The 18,900-nt window shown below is 39.1% G+C and overlaps 1 protein-coding gene across 1 annotated transcript; it reads right to left on the reverse strand.

Annotated features, from left to right (window-relative positions):
* Positions 1-917: 917 nt before the first annotated feature.
* Positions 918-18,555, reverse strand: LOC121257367 (calmodulin-binding transcription activator 4). The gene is made up of 13 exons (XM_041158355.1): positions 18,265-18,555; positions 17,709-17,834; positions 17,485-17,600; positions 16,844-16,932; positions 16,573-16,618; positions 14,996-15,653; positions 13,352-13,503; positions 12,244-12,331; positions 11,927-12,150; positions 8,966-9,648; positions 2,826-3,390; positions 2,278-2,571; positions 918-1,360 (listed from the first exon to the last, which is right to left on the reverse strand). Exons 1-13 carry the CDS (start codon positions 18,275-18,277, stop codon positions 1,265-1,267), a joined length of 3,150 nt encoding a protein of 1,049 aa, XP_041014289.1. The 5' UTR covers positions 18,278-18,555; the 3' UTR covers positions 918-1,264.
* Positions 18,556-18,900: the final 345 nt, after the last annotated feature.

Consider the following 18,900-nt stretch of genomic DNA (forward strand, 5'->3'; position numbering starts at 1 on the left):
AGACTTTCATTGATTTTCACCATTTAGGTTACATTTGGATGTTGAGGTTATCTAAGATGTTATGTCAGTTTGAAGGCACTTTGCTAATCAATCTTTGTCACTAGTTTGGGGCTCTCCATACGTATGGTGTGCTCGTCAATGTAAGGCTGTGTTTGGTAAGTGAAAATTACTTCACTACTACTTACAAACTATTCATTATTATTCACAGATCATATCACTTATTGGCAAGGGAATTGAGGAAACCCTCTCTGTAAGATGATGATGTTCAAAAGATCTAACACAAACATCTGCGTGGGACAACCAACCTGGTGGTCTGGGAATAGTACCAAAGAATAAGTAGAACCAGAAAGCTACTGCGTTCCTCGGCATATAAATAAGTAGAACGTCATCATCTAATTAAAGAAAAAACACTACTTCGACACAAACCTATTATGAACAGAATTTGTACTACTTATATTATGTTTTTTTTTTTTTTGGCTAAATATAACATAAAAAGAGAGATTTAAAAATAAATAATAAAGAGATGCGGACGTGTAGAAAAATGGGATTAACATGTATAGAATAGACAGCGACAGAGAGATGAGGAGTACTATTATTCAGGAAAGCAGGAGAAAACCATCCCTAAGACACGTGGCCAGTAAACCTATATCATATGCTCAGAGGCTGGGGTTTTCTGCTCTTACAATGAAACCGTTGTTGTTTCTTTTTTTTTAAAAAAATAGGAGTGTAATGGATACTGATCAAAAGAAAAAACAGAAACAGAAATTACTTTTTTAAAGGGAAAACAGTATTAGCTCGGCCTCACAACAGATGGGAGATCTCTTAGATAAAAGATTGAAGTCTCAAACCGTGCATGCAACAAAGGCAGTAGAGAGGGGCACATGGTAGGGATGGTATCACTTACGGTAAACAAGAAGAATATCAAAAGGCACAATTCGCAGACAATTTATTTAACCTTACAGTGAAAGCAGCCATACAAAGAAGAGAATTGAAATCATAGAGAGAGAGAGAGAGAGAGAGAGAGAGAGAGAGAAGAGAGAGATTTACTTAACTAAAGTCTAAGATCCATTCAAACCCCCCCTTTACAAGCCATGTACAGATATTAGATTACACTACGCATATACATAGACAGCATAAGCTCTTTAGTTACTTTCCAATTACTGTGAAATCCAAACCATTTAAGTACAAACTAAATCAGGAAATCATCTAGCAAACTAAAGAATGGGTCAACCTAATATTAGTTAGGATGATATAACAGATGCTTCTATGGGTACTGATACATATCTTCGTCGTCTTCCATTCCGGATATATTACCTAGAGAAGTTGATCCCACTCCACTGCCCGTGCCACCAAGTTCAGCCTGCATGAATAGTTAAAGAAATTCCGTATGTCTTAGCAACACAAGCAAATGCAAATTCCAACATGAAGAGATTACAATCGTTGGTTTAAACTTTAAAAAATGACTATTTCTTTAAAAATTGTAGTCATCTTAATCCAATTCTCAGGTCAATTGAAGGACGTTTGTAAAAGAATTCATCCACCAGGTTTCTGAAATATATAGAATAGAGAGTCTCCTAAAGTATCAACTCATCATTAATAAATCGTTTTGCATCTTCAATTGTACAAGTCCAAAAATAGGATTTGCATCTAAATCCAATACAACATACATCATAACTTGATGAAACATACAACCAGCCTTTTGAGCTTTGGACAGAGAGAAGAAATTAACCTTCTCTACAGAGCATGCATCTCAGCTGGAAACAAAACAAGACAACAAGTGAACCAGCCCATCCGGACCAAATAAAAGAAATCACAACTTGCAACTGATTCAACTCCTTAAAGCTCATTTAAGGAGTAGAGACTTCCTGACGGGCTTCAAATTTGAGCTAGAAGGGAAGTGTTGGGACTATGTTCTGGTGATAGACGACTATGGGTTGATTATAGACTCAAAATTAGATACCCGTGCCTTCTATCTTACTCTCACTAATTATACACATAATGAATCATAACTTTAAGTTCCTTTGAGACGACTATGGGCTGATTGTAGACTCAAAATTGGGTGCTGGTGCCTTCTATTTTACTCTTAACTAATTATATGCACAAATGAATAATAACTTTTAATTTCTTGCTATATAGTTGCCACTATTCTTAATGTTGTCAACTGCTAGATTGATGAATATTTAGCACTGAACTCAAGGCTGATATTTAGTGATTTCAGATTATACGAAAACTAGATGGATTGAAGTTATGCCAATTCAAGACTTATAGCCTACTTACCTTAGCTTGCCGGTATCCTTCAAGCACGCGATGATATTGCTGACGAGCATCTGGGGACTCAACCATGGACATCACCAGAGAGACAGCCTCATCAATAGCCACATCCACTTTCTGTTTGCGAAACACCTTGAGAATGTCTTCATCTTCAGTCTCATCAATAATCTCTGTCTCATTCCGGAAACCTCGCAAACCAACTCCTTTACGTCGCCATCGTAGGACAACCTTGTCTAGAATTCCAACAGCCCAACAAATCACCTTGTAATTCTTCCGTACCTGATGACCTCTCACATGGGCCTGCCAACACAATAAAAGTTAAACCTATACACTAATTAAAAAGGTTTTCATAATTTAAAAGGAATATGAATGGTTCAGAGTTATCTTGAAAAAGGGCAAAGATATACTTCATATACCCTTGAGTTATCCAATATGCAAGTTGTTAAACGTATGGGAATAATATCTATCTTACTAAAGCACAGAAAAATTCCAAATTTCCAGCATGTCATGCGATTGCATATTAGATTTATTATATTATATAGAAAATGTGATACCTGAATCTTCACAACTTTCCGCCGAAATGCTAGAAAATCCTGTCGACCTTTCCAACCACGGTACTTCTTCTGAATAGATAATGCAGCTGAGTTGTAATCGCGCGAGTTACGAAATGCCAGCTTTGACATAGCTGACATGTCTTCTGAATTGATACCATAGTCATCTATGCTAACAACAGCCTCTCTCTGTAGCCGTTTTCTAAAAGAATGCGCACGGAAAGCTGATTGTATTCGTGCAGCAGCCTGAGCTGCATTCCGAACAGCAGCTAGGGTACCTATAAGGGAAAGCTGATCGCCATCCGCTGTGAGACTCCCCTGTGAGATGTTATTCAGAGTCATTTCTGCTTCAACCTCTGCAGAGCCTTTAGAAAGCTCACTTTCTTCCAATGTGAGAGATGACAGATGGCTAGTTAGTGCCACCTCTGAAAGATAACCGGCAAGTCCCTTGTGCCCACTGGCAGCTGCGATAGATGCCGGGGTTTTACCTTGTGGGTCTTGTGAAGTGGGATCTGTCACTGCCCCAGCTGATGCACCAGAAGCAATAAGTGCAGCAACCATTTTTTCCCTATTACAGCAGAACAATATTTAAATGGTCTACTACTCAGAAAGCTCATAGGCATTAGATATTATACACGAGGTACAGGATAAATAATAGACATAGAGATCAACAACCTTACCCATCATATAGATAAGATCTATTGCCTACAAGTTCTTGACGTACTGATCACCCTTAATCATAATGACACTGCATCCCCACTACCAGCCAAAGCAAACTTATTTGAAGAGCATAAAACCTCAACCATTCACACCTGATTTCGACCATGAAACTAGCAATATAATTATTCCCTATGACTAGTTAAATTGGTTTTCTTCAAGGTATGTGCAGTACATCCAAGAACTGCAAATTTTTTTCCTTCGGCTATAGGCATGCAAGATAAAAAAAAATAGAAGTTGCTGGAAATGCAGGGGCAGTTGTGTTCCTTGCAGAGAGATATGGCTGCAATAGTAGTCTTTGTCAGTTCATTTAAGGAAAAGGAAGCAGCGTTTAATTTAAAAGGGCATGGAATGGGAAGTGGGCCAAGTAAAGCCCATAAAGGGGCCTAATAGAAAGTTAAAAGGGGAAAGGGCTAGAACTTCTGGCGTAGGTTGGGTGGGCTGTCCCGGCCCAATGAGCAGGACCTGTCTGGTGGGGCTGGGCTGTCTCAACCCAGGGCCCAAAGCAGTGGGCCAGGATCTAGGGAAGCCCAGCCCAAGATCCTTAGACCCACTTCGCCCAAGATTGTCGAGAACCCGAGCCCTAGCCCGATACTCCTCTAAGCTTCACAGCCTCGGATTCGTGCCGGACAGCTTGCTGACGGCGATGGGTCAGGCAGCGGGGACAGACATCGCCGACAGAGGTTGTGGAGGCCGCCAATGAGGTTTCGCCGGAGCTTTGTGCGCAGCAGGCTCTGGTAGGCTTCAAATCACGGTTTTCTTCGTCATTGGAGATCCATAGTTCACCGACGAGTGGTGGTGGGGTGTTTTTGGCTCCGGCGACAGTGTCTGCGAAACCAGCTGAGGAGTTTGAGTTGGCTGAGATTGAGGATGACTCGGATGATTTTATGCATTCCGTGGAAGAAGAAATTTTCATCCTTGAGGCTTGCGGGTTGGAGGAGTTTTCGGCGGGGAGTGAGTTTCAGAAATTCCAGAACAAGAAGATAGGGAATCCTATCCCATTAAACTACTATTTCCCAGATCAAGCCTCAGATTGGCTAATACATAAAGAAAAAGAAATTCAACATGTTGTGGGAATTGCACGTGATGGGTATGAGGAGCAGTTCATAGCCTTGTTAACTGCTATGGAAGCTGGACACCACCAAAAAAAGAAGGGGGACTCATAAAAGTCGGGAATTAAAAATATTGATGTGGTCGATGAACTCGGAGGGTAGCTCCAGCAGGAATAAGGCAAAAGGGAAGGGGCTGAATGTTTCCCAATGAGCTCAAGATTGTATCTTGGAATGTCCGGGGTCTAAACAAGGTAGAGAAGGGTCTTCGGATTCGACGTCTACTCCGTGAGTGGAAAGCGGACATTGTATGTTTACAGGAGAAGAAGCTGAAGATGATCAGTAGGAGGACTGTTCGGAGTTTATGGAGCAATATTTATGTAGACTGGGTATATTTGGCCTCTTCAAGGGCATCGGGAGGAGTTGTGGTGATGTGGGATAGGCGGGTGGTAGTGAAAGTGGAGGAGTATATAGGGAGATATATGGTAGCATGTTCTTTTAAATGTGTGTCAGATGATTTCTTGTAGGCATTTGCAGGTGTGTATGGGCCTAACCTAGACGTTGATAGAAGATTATTGTGGGATGAGCTTGCAAGGGTACATAGTTGGTGGGAGCTCCCTTGGTGTATTGGGGGGGACTTCAATGTGGTTTGTTTCCATAGTGAAAGTTTTGGAAGCAGAAGATTGAGGCCAGCAAGTCTGGAGTTCTTAGAGTGTATCTTTGACTTGAACTTGATAGACCTTCCACTAGTGGGGAGTTCAGCCACATGGTCAAATAATCAGACTTGGTCCCGATTGGATCGTTTTTTAATTTCACCTGAGTTTGAAAGCCATTTTCCGGATGTATGGCAAAAGCGTTTGGTACGTCAAGCCTCGAATCATTGGCCTATTTTGCTGGATTGTGGAGGTATTCGTAGCGGTAGAAGATATTTTAAGTTTGAAAACATGTGGTTGAAGTCAGAAGGTTTTGTGGAAAGGGTTAAACAATGGTGGATTTCGTATCATTTTGAAGGTAGACCCAGTTTCATTTTTGCAAATAGACTGAAAGCCTTAAAAGAGACTTAAAGGAGTGGAATAAAGTCTTTCCGTAATGTGGAGGAGAACAAAAATACCAAGTGGATGGAAATTTAGGATTTAGAAAGACTGCAAGAGGGAGGCCACTTAATGAGGAGCAACCACATAAAACTTTGTTGGTTGCAGATCTTGAGAGGATAATCCTACAGGAAGAAATGTCATGGCTCCAAAAATCAAGAGCTCTTTGGTTGAAGGAAGGGGATCAGAGTACGAAGTTCTTCCATAGAATTGCAAACTCTCATAGAAGAAATAACATTGAAGTGCTGAGAATTAAGGGGGCCGAGAGTAGAGAAGAAGAGGTTATTCAAGACCACATGGTCGGTTTCTTTGAAAAGCTTCTCATTGAGTAGGTGGGTTAGATGCCTACTTTGGATGGATTGGCTTTTGACACTATTGAACTAGGGGATGTTATCAGGATGGAGAGGGCTTTTGAAGAGGAAGAGGTTTTTGATGTAGTAAGGAAGATGGCAAAAGATAAGGCTCCCAGACCTGATGGTTTTTCTATAGGTTTTTTTCAAGAATGCTGGGAGTTGATTAAAGAGGATCTTTTGAAGGTGTTTCAAGAGTTATTCTCGGTAGGAAAATTTGAGAAAAGTCTCAACACTACTTTTCTTGCATTAATCCCTAAAAAGGTAGGGCCATTGAGATAACAGATTTTCGGCCCATTAGTTTAGTGAATGGTGCGTATAAGATTATTGCAAAAGTGCTTGTCAATCGATTAAGTGGGGTCTTGGGGAAGATTGTTACTAAACCGCAGAATGCTTTTGTTAAGGGTAGACAGATCCTTGATGCGGCTCTAATTGCCAATGAATGCTTCGACAATAGATTGAAGGCTGGCAACTCAGGGATTATGTGTAAGCTAGATATGGAAAAAACATATGATCATGTTAATTGGGATTTCCTTCTTTATTTACTGGGTAGGTGTGGGTTTGGAGAGAGGTGGAGGTCTTGGATTAGATGGTGTATATCCACGGTACGGTTCTCGGCGTTGATCAATGGCAGTCCAGAGGGTTTCTTCCCGAGCTCTCGTGGTTTGAGACAAGGGGATCCATTATCTTCTTTACTTTTTGTTATCGTTATGGAGGCACTAAGCAGGATGATCTCGGCTTTAGTGACTAATGGGTTTGTCAGTGGTTTCCAGATTGGATCGCCGAGTAGGGGTATTACTACTATTTCTCATTTGTTGTTTGCAAACGACACGCTTATTATGTGTGAGGCTGATCAAGCCTAGTTGAGGGCTGTGAAGGCGTTGCTGTTGTGTTTTGAAGCAGTGTCTGGTTTAAAAGTGAATTATGATAAATCCGAGTTGGTGCCGATTGGAGAAGTTCAAGATATTAGGGAGTTGGCTGGCACACTGGGTTGTAAGATAGCGTCTCTTCCTATGACATATCTGGGATTGCCGCTGGATATAGCACCGAGGGCACGCTCGGTTTGGGATACAGTGATTGAAAAAGTAGAGAGGAGACTGGCAGGGTGGAAGAGAATGTATTTGTCGAAAAGGGGCCGAATTACGTTAATCAAAAGTACACTTTCTAACCTACCCACCTACTTTCTATCATTATTCCCTTTACCGGCAAGTGTGGCGGGTCGACTTGAGAAGCTACAAAGAGATTTTCTGTGGGGGGGCTTAAGAGATGAGTTTAAATTCCACTTAGTCAAGTGGGGGATGGTATGCCATCCTATCTCCAATGGTGGTTTGGGTACTAGAAATTTGAGGTTGTTTAACCAGGCATTACTTGGCAAATGGTTGTGGCGATAAACCAAGGAACCAGAGGCTTTATGGAAGACTGTGATCGAGAACAAATATGGTGATTTAGGGGAGGGATGGTGTACTAGAGAAGTTAGAGGAGCATCTGGAATGGTGCTATGGAAACATATTAGAAGAGGATGGGAGGTCTTCCATCGTTACACTAGACTGCAATTGGGGACAAGTTCCAAGATCAGATTTTGGAAGGATGCTTGGTGTAGTAATAGTGTTCTACAAGATCTATTTCCTTCTCTTTTCTTGATTGCAAGTGCCAAAGATGCCACAGTGGCGGAGGTTATGGAAGTCTCAGGTAGGAACATTCACTGGAACATCAATTTCAACTGAGCGGCACAGGATTGGGAGATGAAGAGTTTTGTAGATTTTTATAGTCTCTTGTCTTCTGTTCGTCCAAATATCCAGATGATTTGCGGTAGTCCTGTGGGGAAAGGGGTGTTCTCTGTTCGCTCCTTCTATAAGGTCCTCACACAAGTTCCAGAGATACAGTTTCCCTAGAAAAGGCTTTGGCGTCATAAGGCTCCTCCCCAAGCCTCATTCTTTGTATGGACAGCGTCTTTGGGCAAGATTCTCACCACGGATAATCTGAGAAAGAGGAGGATAATCATTGCAGATTGGTGTTGCATGTGTCAAAGCGGGGGTGAGTCGGTGTGTCATTTACTTTTACACTACGAGGTAGCCAGAACTCTTTGGGACGAGGTATTTAAAAGAATGGATTTAGCGTGGGTTATGCCGGAAACCGTTTTGGATGTATTGGCTTGCTGGACCTCAATTCGAGGAGTGAGACAGATCAAAGCAGTTTAGAAGATAATCCCTATCCGTATTATGTGGTGCTTGTGGCAGGAGCGCAATGAGAGGATTTTCGAAGACAGAGAGATCTTTGGAGGAGCTAAAACTGTTATTTTTTAGGACTCTTTGTACTTGGGCCATTGCTGTAGACTTTAATGGCATGGACCTTCATGACTTCTTAGTTTCTAATGCTCCTACATAATTAGGGCATTTTACTTTGTAATTTGACACTTGGTGAATTAATAAATACTTGTTTTACTTATCAAAAAAAAAAATAGAAAAGTTGTACGCAGCGGCAATCCCTTTCTCACTAGTTCCACATCATGAAGCATTGAGATACTTTTCTCAATGGTTCCACAGAATCCCTGTTCTTAGCTACATGAAAATACATTTGACTAGGTATGCGAAATCTCAAAGAAGTTCCTAGATTTCTAATGAACAAGTTCACAAGTTCAACGTCCATAAAATTATGTCCGGCATTTCAGGGACAGCCACCCAAATGGGAGAGAAGCTCTTATTTAGGACCACATATTCAAAGTGAGAGAACTAGAATATGAAATTCAGCAGTGTATAATTCTATGCTTATGAGACTTGATAAGTGATCCAAAAAGACTCCAGCATAAAAACCAGCTACGACATCAATATAGCTTTCTATACTTTGGAATGTTTTTCTCTCTCCTTTTCTGTTGCAGTATTAGTGCTTTGCAAGAATCAGGAGATATGTTCAGCAAATATACCATGTTTCTCACTTACCTTCCAAATTGCGCAGCCCAATGAAGAGCAGTCCACCCTCTAATGTCACGGAAATTTATATTGACTCCACTGTTGAGAATAGGGCTCATGGCCCACTCAAAGCCCAACCCAGCAATCATGTGTATTATCCCTTGCTCTTTCTTGGACAAGGAACAGCCTGTCTGGTCAGATCTCTCCTGGGATCTGGACGAAAGCCAATGTTGCAACTTGTCTTTAAGAAGCTCTTGAAAAACCCAATCAATGATGCCGGATGAAGTTCCACTGCCATCTAATAGAGCCTCTATGATACGGCTCCATGAATCATCATCAGCTTTGAACCTTCTCAATAAATCAATATCAGATTCTAAGCTGTCTCCTTTTTCCATTGATAACTCAGACAGAAGCATCTGCACAAATCTAACAAGTAGCAACAACTCTTCTGGACTCTTGGTGGCTTCTGAGTTCTGTGAATGACAGTGAGTACAAGTTCTAGTATTCATCCGATACTCAAATTCTCTGACCTCACTGCAGGATTCCCGATTACCAGAAGTAAGACAGAGTGTCACCTTTCCAGGAAGGCGAGAAGGAGCTTCACAACGGATTACACCTTCCTGAATGATCTGAACAGGAACTTCAATGTCACCAAACATGCAAGCCCAGGCAGATTCTGATGGGTCACACAGGAAAGATCCAATAATGACAACCTGCATTGAGAATCTTGGATTTTAGAATTTAGGCTTAAACTCTACAAAATAAAGACCCTGCAACAACAAATTCAATTTATGCCAGAATATATCATATGATATGGAATCTGCATTAGAAGTGCATGTCAGACATTGGATCTTAACCAAATGTGACATGGCTAGATCAATATGCATTTAACAAAGCATTTGCAATTGGATGCCCACTTTAAAAGAGATGTTCTACCCTGTTGAAGAAGTGAGGAGGTCATTCAGGAATTTCTGAGGTGGAGGTTAAGTCCATGGGCCTTAAGCTATCTATCTCAAGAGAAACCATCCATTTGGATTGGATGAAATTAAAAATGCTTAACCTCAGTAAAACCAAGTTTTTATTCAACACCACCAATAGCAATTAATATTGAAAAATTTGTCACTATTCCCCATACCAGTTGGCACCATAAACTCCATTGAGAAGCTTCAAAAGGATTTCTTGCAGGGGGGAGTTGGTGATGAGTTCAAGTTCCATCTATTTAGCTGGCCTAAGATTTGCACTCTGTTTTCCTCATGTGGGTTGAGAGTTAGAAATCTGATGGTGTTCAATAGAGCTCTAATGAGAAATGGCTCTAGTGCTGCTTCCAAACAAATGGTGGTTTTGTGGCGATAGGTGGTGGAAGTACGATAGTATGCAGGGAGGGTGGTGCTCTATGATATTAGCGGGTCTTATAGGGTAGGCATGCGGAAAAACACAAGGGTGAGGGATTTTCTCAAGTTTTATCAGATTTGATGTGGGCGATGGGTATAAGATCATATTTTGGCATGAGTTGTGGTGTGATGATCAACTCTGGAAGGTAGCCTTTTAGGAATTGTTCAGGATTTCCTCAATCAGGAGGCCTCAGTGCACGATTACTGGAAGCTCTCCAATGATACGAGACAGTGGAATCACTTTTATCAGATGCGCAGAATTGGGAAATGGAATTGAGATGTGGGAGATGGGTCTAAGATCATATTTTGGCAAGAGTTTTGGTGCGTTTATCAGTACTGAAGGTAGCCTTTTCGGAATTGTTAAGGATTTGTCTCAATCAGGAGGCCTCAGTGCAAGGTTATTAAAGCTCTCCAATGATACGAGACAACGGAATATCACTTTTATAAGACTAGCGCAGAATTGGGAAGTGGAGTTATGTTTCATTCTTTAACCTTTTTGTACTCCCTTAGGTTGGGAGGTGGTTGTGAGGATAAGATCCGGTGGGTCCCCTCCAAAAAAGGAGTTTGAGGTCAGAACTTCTACTATACATTGTGTAAAATACATCCTCATTTTCCTTAAAAAGACATTTGGCGGAAAAAGACTCTATTGAGGGTGGCTTTCTTTGTGTGGACAGCTGCATTAGGGAAGATTTTAACCACGGATAATCTGAAAAAAGAAACGAAAAATAAAAGAGAGAGAACCATAGTGATGGATTGGTGTTGCATGTATAAGAAGATAGTGGGACCATTCGCTATCTTTTGTTGCACTGCGAAGTGGCTAAAGCACAGTGAGCCTTGGACTTCCAACCAGAATAGGTGATTCCCCAAGGGGCAGTAGAATTGTTGGCTTGCTAGAGAAATCAGAATGTAGGTCATTGCTGCAGGGAAGTTTGGTCCGTGGTTCCTCTATGTTTAATGTGGTATAGAACACAATGCTTGGACCATTGAATGTTGAGAGAACACAATGGTAGCTAAGCACCATAATGCTAAAAACTCGTGTCTGGATGTTAGCACAAAGTAGTCTTGGCTTTTCCAATGTTTTAGATGTTATCTTTTCATTTTCCTTATTCTCCCTACTCGGGTTATTTTCTTATATATATCGTGTACCTAGGTTGTGCCCTTTGCACTTTTAATAAAGTTCATTATCAATATATGCGTGTTTGTGTTTATACTTTATATATATATATATATACACACACACACATATATACATACCAATGTGTGGACCATCATTCAAAGCCAAGATGATTAGCAATGATGACCTGTAACGATTCCTAGGTTTTGTTTCCACATAAAACTGAGTCTAGTAAAAGGATCAAACTGATCATGCTTCATTCAACCAGGTAGAGTTTGGAAAACCTAGTTTTAAAAAATAGGAATATACCATTGTTAGATATGGATTCCATTAACCACTCAATAGATGCAGCCTGGTTTTTTATGTTCTAGACCAATTGTAGACCCCTTATACAAACCAGATATTCAGCCCTGAAAACAACACCACTGGACTAAAAGAAGCATAATAAATCTAAGCACAAAAGACATCAAATGACATGATACATACCTTTGTGGCCACATTCTCATAACCCCATTCTGGGGATATTTCCCGAATGGTGAATTTTTGTTTTTCAGCGACAGTCAAACTTGAATCTGCTTCAAGAGGCATTCCTATTTGGCCTTGGTCAAACAATGTCGTGTAGTAGTCAGAATTAGTTTCATGAGTTTCTCTGAGTGAATGATATGTGGGAAATCTGAAGTTGTCAGCTTCTTTAAGCAGCAACAGAGAAGCTGGTAAAACATGATCGTTGTCAAAGCTTTATAAAACTCGCTAGATGCTAAGTAAGGGTCAAAAATTAAAATCCAAAATAGAGGAAATCATACTGTTTTCAATATTATCTGCATTGGAATGTATCCAATGACTATGCTCCTCTTCTTTTGGTCCCTTCATTGAAAGGGAAAGAGGTTTTTCCTGTTGTAATGATGAAAAACATGTAAAAATGAAACAATTTGTAATAATCAAAGGATCATTTAACAAATGCTATATAGAGGTGGAGAGAGAGCATTAAGGCCTATTGTAAATGGTATGTGTTTTGGTAAGCATAAATACTTTAGAGTCCCAAAAACAACTACTACTACCAGGAATGAATTGGAGCATAGATGGTTTTTTTTTTTTTTATAGGTAATCAAGAAGTTATATTCATAGAAATAGGCAAAACCCAGGTACACAGGTAGTATATATATACATGAGAAACACCTAACTAGAGGTTACAATAGAAGCAAAAGGCGCATCTAAGTACACGGGGTGTATACAAGAGAGACGCCTATATAGAAGTAGAAAAAAGATAGAAAAAAATCATGAAAAGTTAGCCCATTAAAGTCCATAGAGGCTGCCTAGATGAAAAAGAGTACTAAAAAATAAAACTTGAATCGTAGCATAGATTTAACATGAGAGATTTTGTAACACCCCAAATTTAGTATATAGAGGGTGGTGATTCGTGAATGAGATCCCACATTGCCTAGGAGAGAAAAGTTCTTGCCATTTATGATGATTCCAAGGGGCTTTATTTGTATAACATTAACTAATATTTTTGGAGTATGAGCACAAATTTGGCTTGGACTTTTCTTGTATGGATGCAAATGATATTAGAGTTAGTCAATGATAGAAGTCTGTATGAGGAAGTCATTGATTTAAGGGGGGATTGTAATACTCCAGATTTATTATGAGAAGGTGGTAAATGGAATCTCACATTGCTCGTGTAAGAACTTTACTTATAAAAAAAAAAAAACGATTTCAAGGGGTTCCAATTATGATATTGACTAGTACTTTTGGAATGTAAGCCCAAATGTAGCTTAGGCTTAAACAACAAGAACTTATCCTTCTCTAGATAATATGGGATCACATTCACTGCACTCTCATACTAAATCCGAGGTACTGCATATTCCTTAGATGTGAACAAGGAGACATTGAGAGATTCTTCATGATACTCACGTTTCCATCCAGCGTAAACAGATGTTTTCTCTGGGACTCAACACATGATGAAGTGTCAAATGACTCAAACACCTCTTCCCAAGATAAAGATCCTTTACTTCCATCCGCAAAATCTTGCCCAAATGATTGCTTGTGATGTTTACCGTTGTAACCTACAGAAAATGACTATCATCAGCACTTTCTTGGTTTCTTTCCCCTATAGTTTTTTTTACAATAGTAAATAAAAGGGGAAACAGGGAAAGCAAAGTAAGCAAAAGCTTTGAGACAAAATTGGTGTGAAACTTTAAAAGTGCAAACTAGAGAGCATTATGACATTTTTCAAGCTGGAAACTACTGCAAGCGCACAAACCTTTGGGAGAAGGAGAAAGAAATAAGGAACACAATTCAATATTTGAGTTGACCAAATCATGAAGATAAACTGAAGAATCTGCCCTGGCAACTCTAGAAAGTTGATTTAATAAGCTCACAAGTATAACGTTTTTTCTTAAACAAGACAGGCATGAGATTTCAAATTCTTTTTCTTCATGTGCCTATAGTTATTTAAAGAAAATAAACAGCTTCGTCACAAAAGGATAGATGCTGATTTCCTATTCAAAAGTTTCCATATAACCAAACAATTTTTATGTTACAGCATATTAAAATGGACAAAATTAGGGCCATCAGCATACTCTTTGACAGGGAATCACAATTATATGCTGCTTTTGTTTAATTCTACCAGCAGTACTGGCATAGTGGCATGCTTTTAAAGCTTGTGCTCTCATGCAAAGTTATTTTCCCCAGGCTGAAAACACTTGCACCGTAGTTTGTTGACTTCTAACATTCCTTTTTCTTTTGTAACTTCACTCACAGTACACATGTCAACTATTGTCAAGATTTATATAAAAACCAACAACACCCCTTTTATTGCGTTTGAGCACGCACATGGGGCTATATATAGCACACCACCTTTTTACATCCTCTTGTTTTTGTGCTTGGTAATCTGTCTACAATGTGTTACACCAGATCTAGTGGTACTTGATATGAGTAGAGTTGTGAGAGCTATAAAAAAAAAGAGCACAGAATGCTGTTCATGTTTGGAAGATGATTCCTTCTTATCTCATGTGGTGCTTCGAAGACAAAGAACATTCATTGGGAGAACTATGGATTTTTTTTTAGTACTTGAGTTTGTGGGCTAAAACTTTTGTAATGGAAGATAATTTCCAGAATCTGTTTTAGTTTTCCTTTTGTTTTTGGAAAGTAGTAGGTATTTCCTTTGTATTCTTCTTGTGTACTTGGGCTTATGCCTATTTCTTGGGAATAAAATCTTTTATTACTTATAAAAAAAATAAAAAAGGAGCACAGAGAAGTTATGCTAACTAACATATGAAAAAACAACACTGCAGCTCAATCTTGACCAAGAACTTGCACATGCTGATGATTCTATCAGATAACACATAAGAAGATAGAAGATCGCATTAGATTCAATAAAAATATCACCAACGTTGAGCAAGATGCCAGAAAGGCAGAAAGAACATCCACATATATAACTAGAACCAAACACAGCCAAGCAGAATGTAGTATTAAGAATCTAGCAGATCTGATAAGGCGCACACAAATTCATCATAAACAATTCTAAGCACCACATGTAAGACACAAAAAAGGAACCTGCATCATGAAGAATCTCAAGGTTGTTTGAGTTATCCTGAACTCCATCATGTCCCCTATAATATTGATCCTGCTTGGAGTTCTCCCTTTCATATTCTGGAATATCTGAATCATTTGGACTTTCCTCTCGATTGCTAAATGGACCAACTTCTTTGAAGCTCTCTTCATCCAAACTTAACTGCTTCTCAAGCTTTCGCAAGAGAGCATCTCCCCTATAGCACTGATCAATATATTCAGGTCCATGCAGTGAAGCTGCAGATTGATCCTGCATTGAGTTCTCCCTTTCATATTCTGGAATATATGAATCATTCGAACTTTCATCTCGATTACCAAACAGGTTAATATCTTTAAAGCTCTCTTCATCCAAACTTAACTGCTCCTCAAGCTTTCGCAAAGCATGAGTAACCTCAAGCTCAGAAGAACTCTCTCTCTGTCCCGTTCTACTCATCCTGTCCAGGTCATTCATGCCATTATTCTTTATGGCTATCTCAGAAGTAACTTCTGAGCCTGGACTAGATGAACTCTGGTAAGGTTCAAAGAAGTCACTCAGCATGGAGTTAGAGCCTGGATTTTGAGTGGTATAAGATGTAGGACTCTGACTGTAGGTAGAAGAGGATCCTGGAGATAACAGTACAGCAGATCCAGAAGGATGCCTTCCCTACAACCCATAATGCAACCCGTTATGTCAGTTTGAACTTAATCTCTCTCTATTTCAAACAATGAAAGTATTAAAAACCAGTCAAGCAGAGAAGTAGCAATCAATATTTTGCAAGAAGAATTACCTACATCTACGCTTCTTTATTGGGGCCCAATGGCCACCCCAGGGAGTGGAGGAGTCAGGATGCTAATTGGTTTCAGTTTAAAATGGACTATATAAAATATATGCGATTAAAATAAAGTTTATGGCTTTGTGGAAAGATCAGACAACTTGTACATACTTGGGACACACTTAGGTCACAAGAGATAATGACAGGGTCGACACCAGGTAAAGTACTGCCTACCCATTGAGAAGTTTAAAGCATCATCAACACATCCTGGTTCTATGATATCAAACAAGTGACGCTCTTCTTAGGTGATGATGGGCATGAAAGAACGGTTCTGCCCAGTTGGGCTTAAAATCATGCATGGACATGCAAAACAGGTCCTTTAAAACGGGATAAAAGAACCAACAGCTGAGAAGCATTGAAAACTAGGCAGACGAAATGAAGAATATAAATTGGGAAGGGAAATGCTTTGTATCCCGAGGATCCCTACTAACAATGGGTCCCGATACAATTTTTTTTTTTTACTTAGTGATTAAGGAAGTGTTTTTAAATGATGATGTGATTTTTTTTTAAATGTTTAAGGATATATATATAAAAAAAAAAAAAAAAGAGTATGAAAAAAAAAAGGCATTTAGCCTTCTCGGAAGAATTTATCGGGCTACTCCCTCGGTGGGTATAACACAACTTAACTGGGAAATGCAATTCATTGGTCAAAGCCATTATAATCAGCTCGGCAAAGGCCGACACAAGGTAATACCAAATGTTCAAGTATAGCTATAGTGAGAAGGCTAAAATCAGGATTTAGGAACTCACCTCAGTTAATTGTCTGTAATGCACCAGAACAATGTGCTCGAATGCCCTGCCAAGGAAAATAACAGGCAAGGAAATATGACAGTCCAATACATTCAATTGACACATTACACATAATACACACAAGAACACACACGTTGGAGTTTTGAGACCTGTTTAAGATTTCCCTAACTCATGTCAGTATAAATAATTTTTCAAAGTAAAAACCAGAACTCAATGAAATGCAGAGGTAGAAGATATATACAGACAGTCCTAATAAATAAACTCTACTCACGGATCCAGCATCCAATAGCTACGCCTCTGAAAATCCGGGTTCTGCTCTCCATGCGCATAATAGCAATTTAATGCTTCAACATTTCCAACCTAGCCATTAAGGTAAACGTCAACCTCAAACCAAAGAATCAACCACAAGAACTCCACTAACCTAAGAGCCTATTGTAACTGCATAAGTTATGTATTAAACTAAAAAATAAGACTTCCGTCAATAAAGACTATTCAACCATCTGCAACCTTCTGAATTTTTTTTTTTTTTTTTTGAAAAAAAAAAGGAAGAACGAAAAAAAGCCATTAGGAATATCATTGAATGAAAATGAAATTATGATAACTATAATATAGCAGCCAAATTAAGAAGTTAGATATTACCGATCTCCAAAATGAACAAATAACAAGAAATTTGGCAATACACTATAATTAAAAAGAGTCACTATAATCTGTACAACCCCTCATATCCACATAACCAAAATTGAAGACAAGCCATGAGACAACTAAATGCATACCAGGTTATATAAACAAATGATATTTTAAATTAAAAAAACTAAATCTAAGAAAAAAGGCATTAATCTCTCCTCGCGAAAATTAGCTAGATCAAAGATATAACACATCCATGTACCAAATGCGCCCTCATATTTAACAGACCTTAAGTCGTTCATGTGCTTCCCCAACAGTTTTTCCATCTCTCTTTTTCCGCCAATTATGACCATCTTTACGGAAGAACCTAAGGACCCGCTTGTTAAATAGAAATAATGATCCACCTGTCCACGAATCACCGATCAGTAATATTGACGGCCAAGAATATGAAGCAAGGCTTAAAAAAATAGATAGGTGTTGATAAATCGTCTGAACAAGTATACGAGGCTTACTAGTTGGCTGTTGAGGGGACTCCTCGGTTAGCTGGTACTTCTCATGATTCTGTAAAATAAAAAGCACTTCTGCTGGCTTTAGCCACCGGGTTTGAGCATCTCGAAAAAGATCTTTAATATCATATCCTGAGTTTACTCGAGGAAAAGCACCCACACAATGTTAATAAAATGACAGCGGGAAGGCAAAAATTTTGGCTAATGCAATTTGAGATTTTGTAACACTAACACAGACACAAAGAGAGAAATACTCATCTGTATAAAGATTAGCGACTTGATTATCTAGTCAATTTTAACTATTTTGAGATCCAAGCGAGCCAATCAATCATTACCAGGTAACAGATTTGATACCATTTTTTCCTGTATTTTTGTCTCGTTCTTTACCCCCGAGAATCAAATTCTTCACCAAATAAATGTTTTTTACGAAGACAAAGAAATTTGGTGATCAATCAAAGAAAAGCAATTTCACCAAAAATGTGGAATAGCAGAAAGCCGGAGTGATAAATCGGAAAGTAATATAGAATGAAAAGAAGAAGGAGAAGAAGCTCATAAGGCTTACCTGATTGCGTCATACTGAAATTCGCAAACAATCAAAGCTGGACGAGTTGCAGAGAGAGCGGTTCAATAGTGATCATCTGAAGCAAACGTCTGCACATTTACAACCATTGCTGATTTCAATAGGAGATACTATTTTTGACCCGTACTCCACGAACACAGAAAGTCCAGGCCCGGTTTAACCCCGAAACTCCCAGAGACAGCAAAACAAAGTGAACTCGAGAGCGATTTTGGATTTGTTACTTCGCATGCCGACGCTACTGTTACACTGTACGGTCGCTTCAGGTGAACTTGGAAAATGTACAGCGAGGAGAGCCGGGAGAGGTTTGTACGAACAAGCAAGGCAGCATCCGCTACATCGGGTATAGCTAAGGCTTGCTTTTCTATGACGTGGGCACAAATTATTGGAAAAAGCTCAAATAGTTTGGAGCGCAGCTGATTATCACTCCAATAAAATGTGAATATATATATATAAAAAATTCTATACATTATATTATCATCTCACTTTCATCTCATTAAATATGATGTGACAAATTTAAATAATTATTTATTATATATTTCTTTATCATCTAATAGTGATAATTATATCACATATCACCTAATATAATCAAAATAAGATAAAAATAAAGTGTATAACATT

The sequence above is a fragment of the Juglans microcarpa x Juglans regia genome, chromosome 3S, assembly GCF_004785595.1.
Source record: "Juglans microcarpa x Juglans regia isolate MS1-56 chromosome 3S, Jm3101_v1.0, whole genome shotgun sequence".
In the NCBI taxonomy this organism is placed as follows: Eukaryota; Viridiplantae; Streptophyta; class Magnoliopsida; order Fagales; family Juglandaceae; genus Juglans; species Juglans microcarpa x Juglans regia.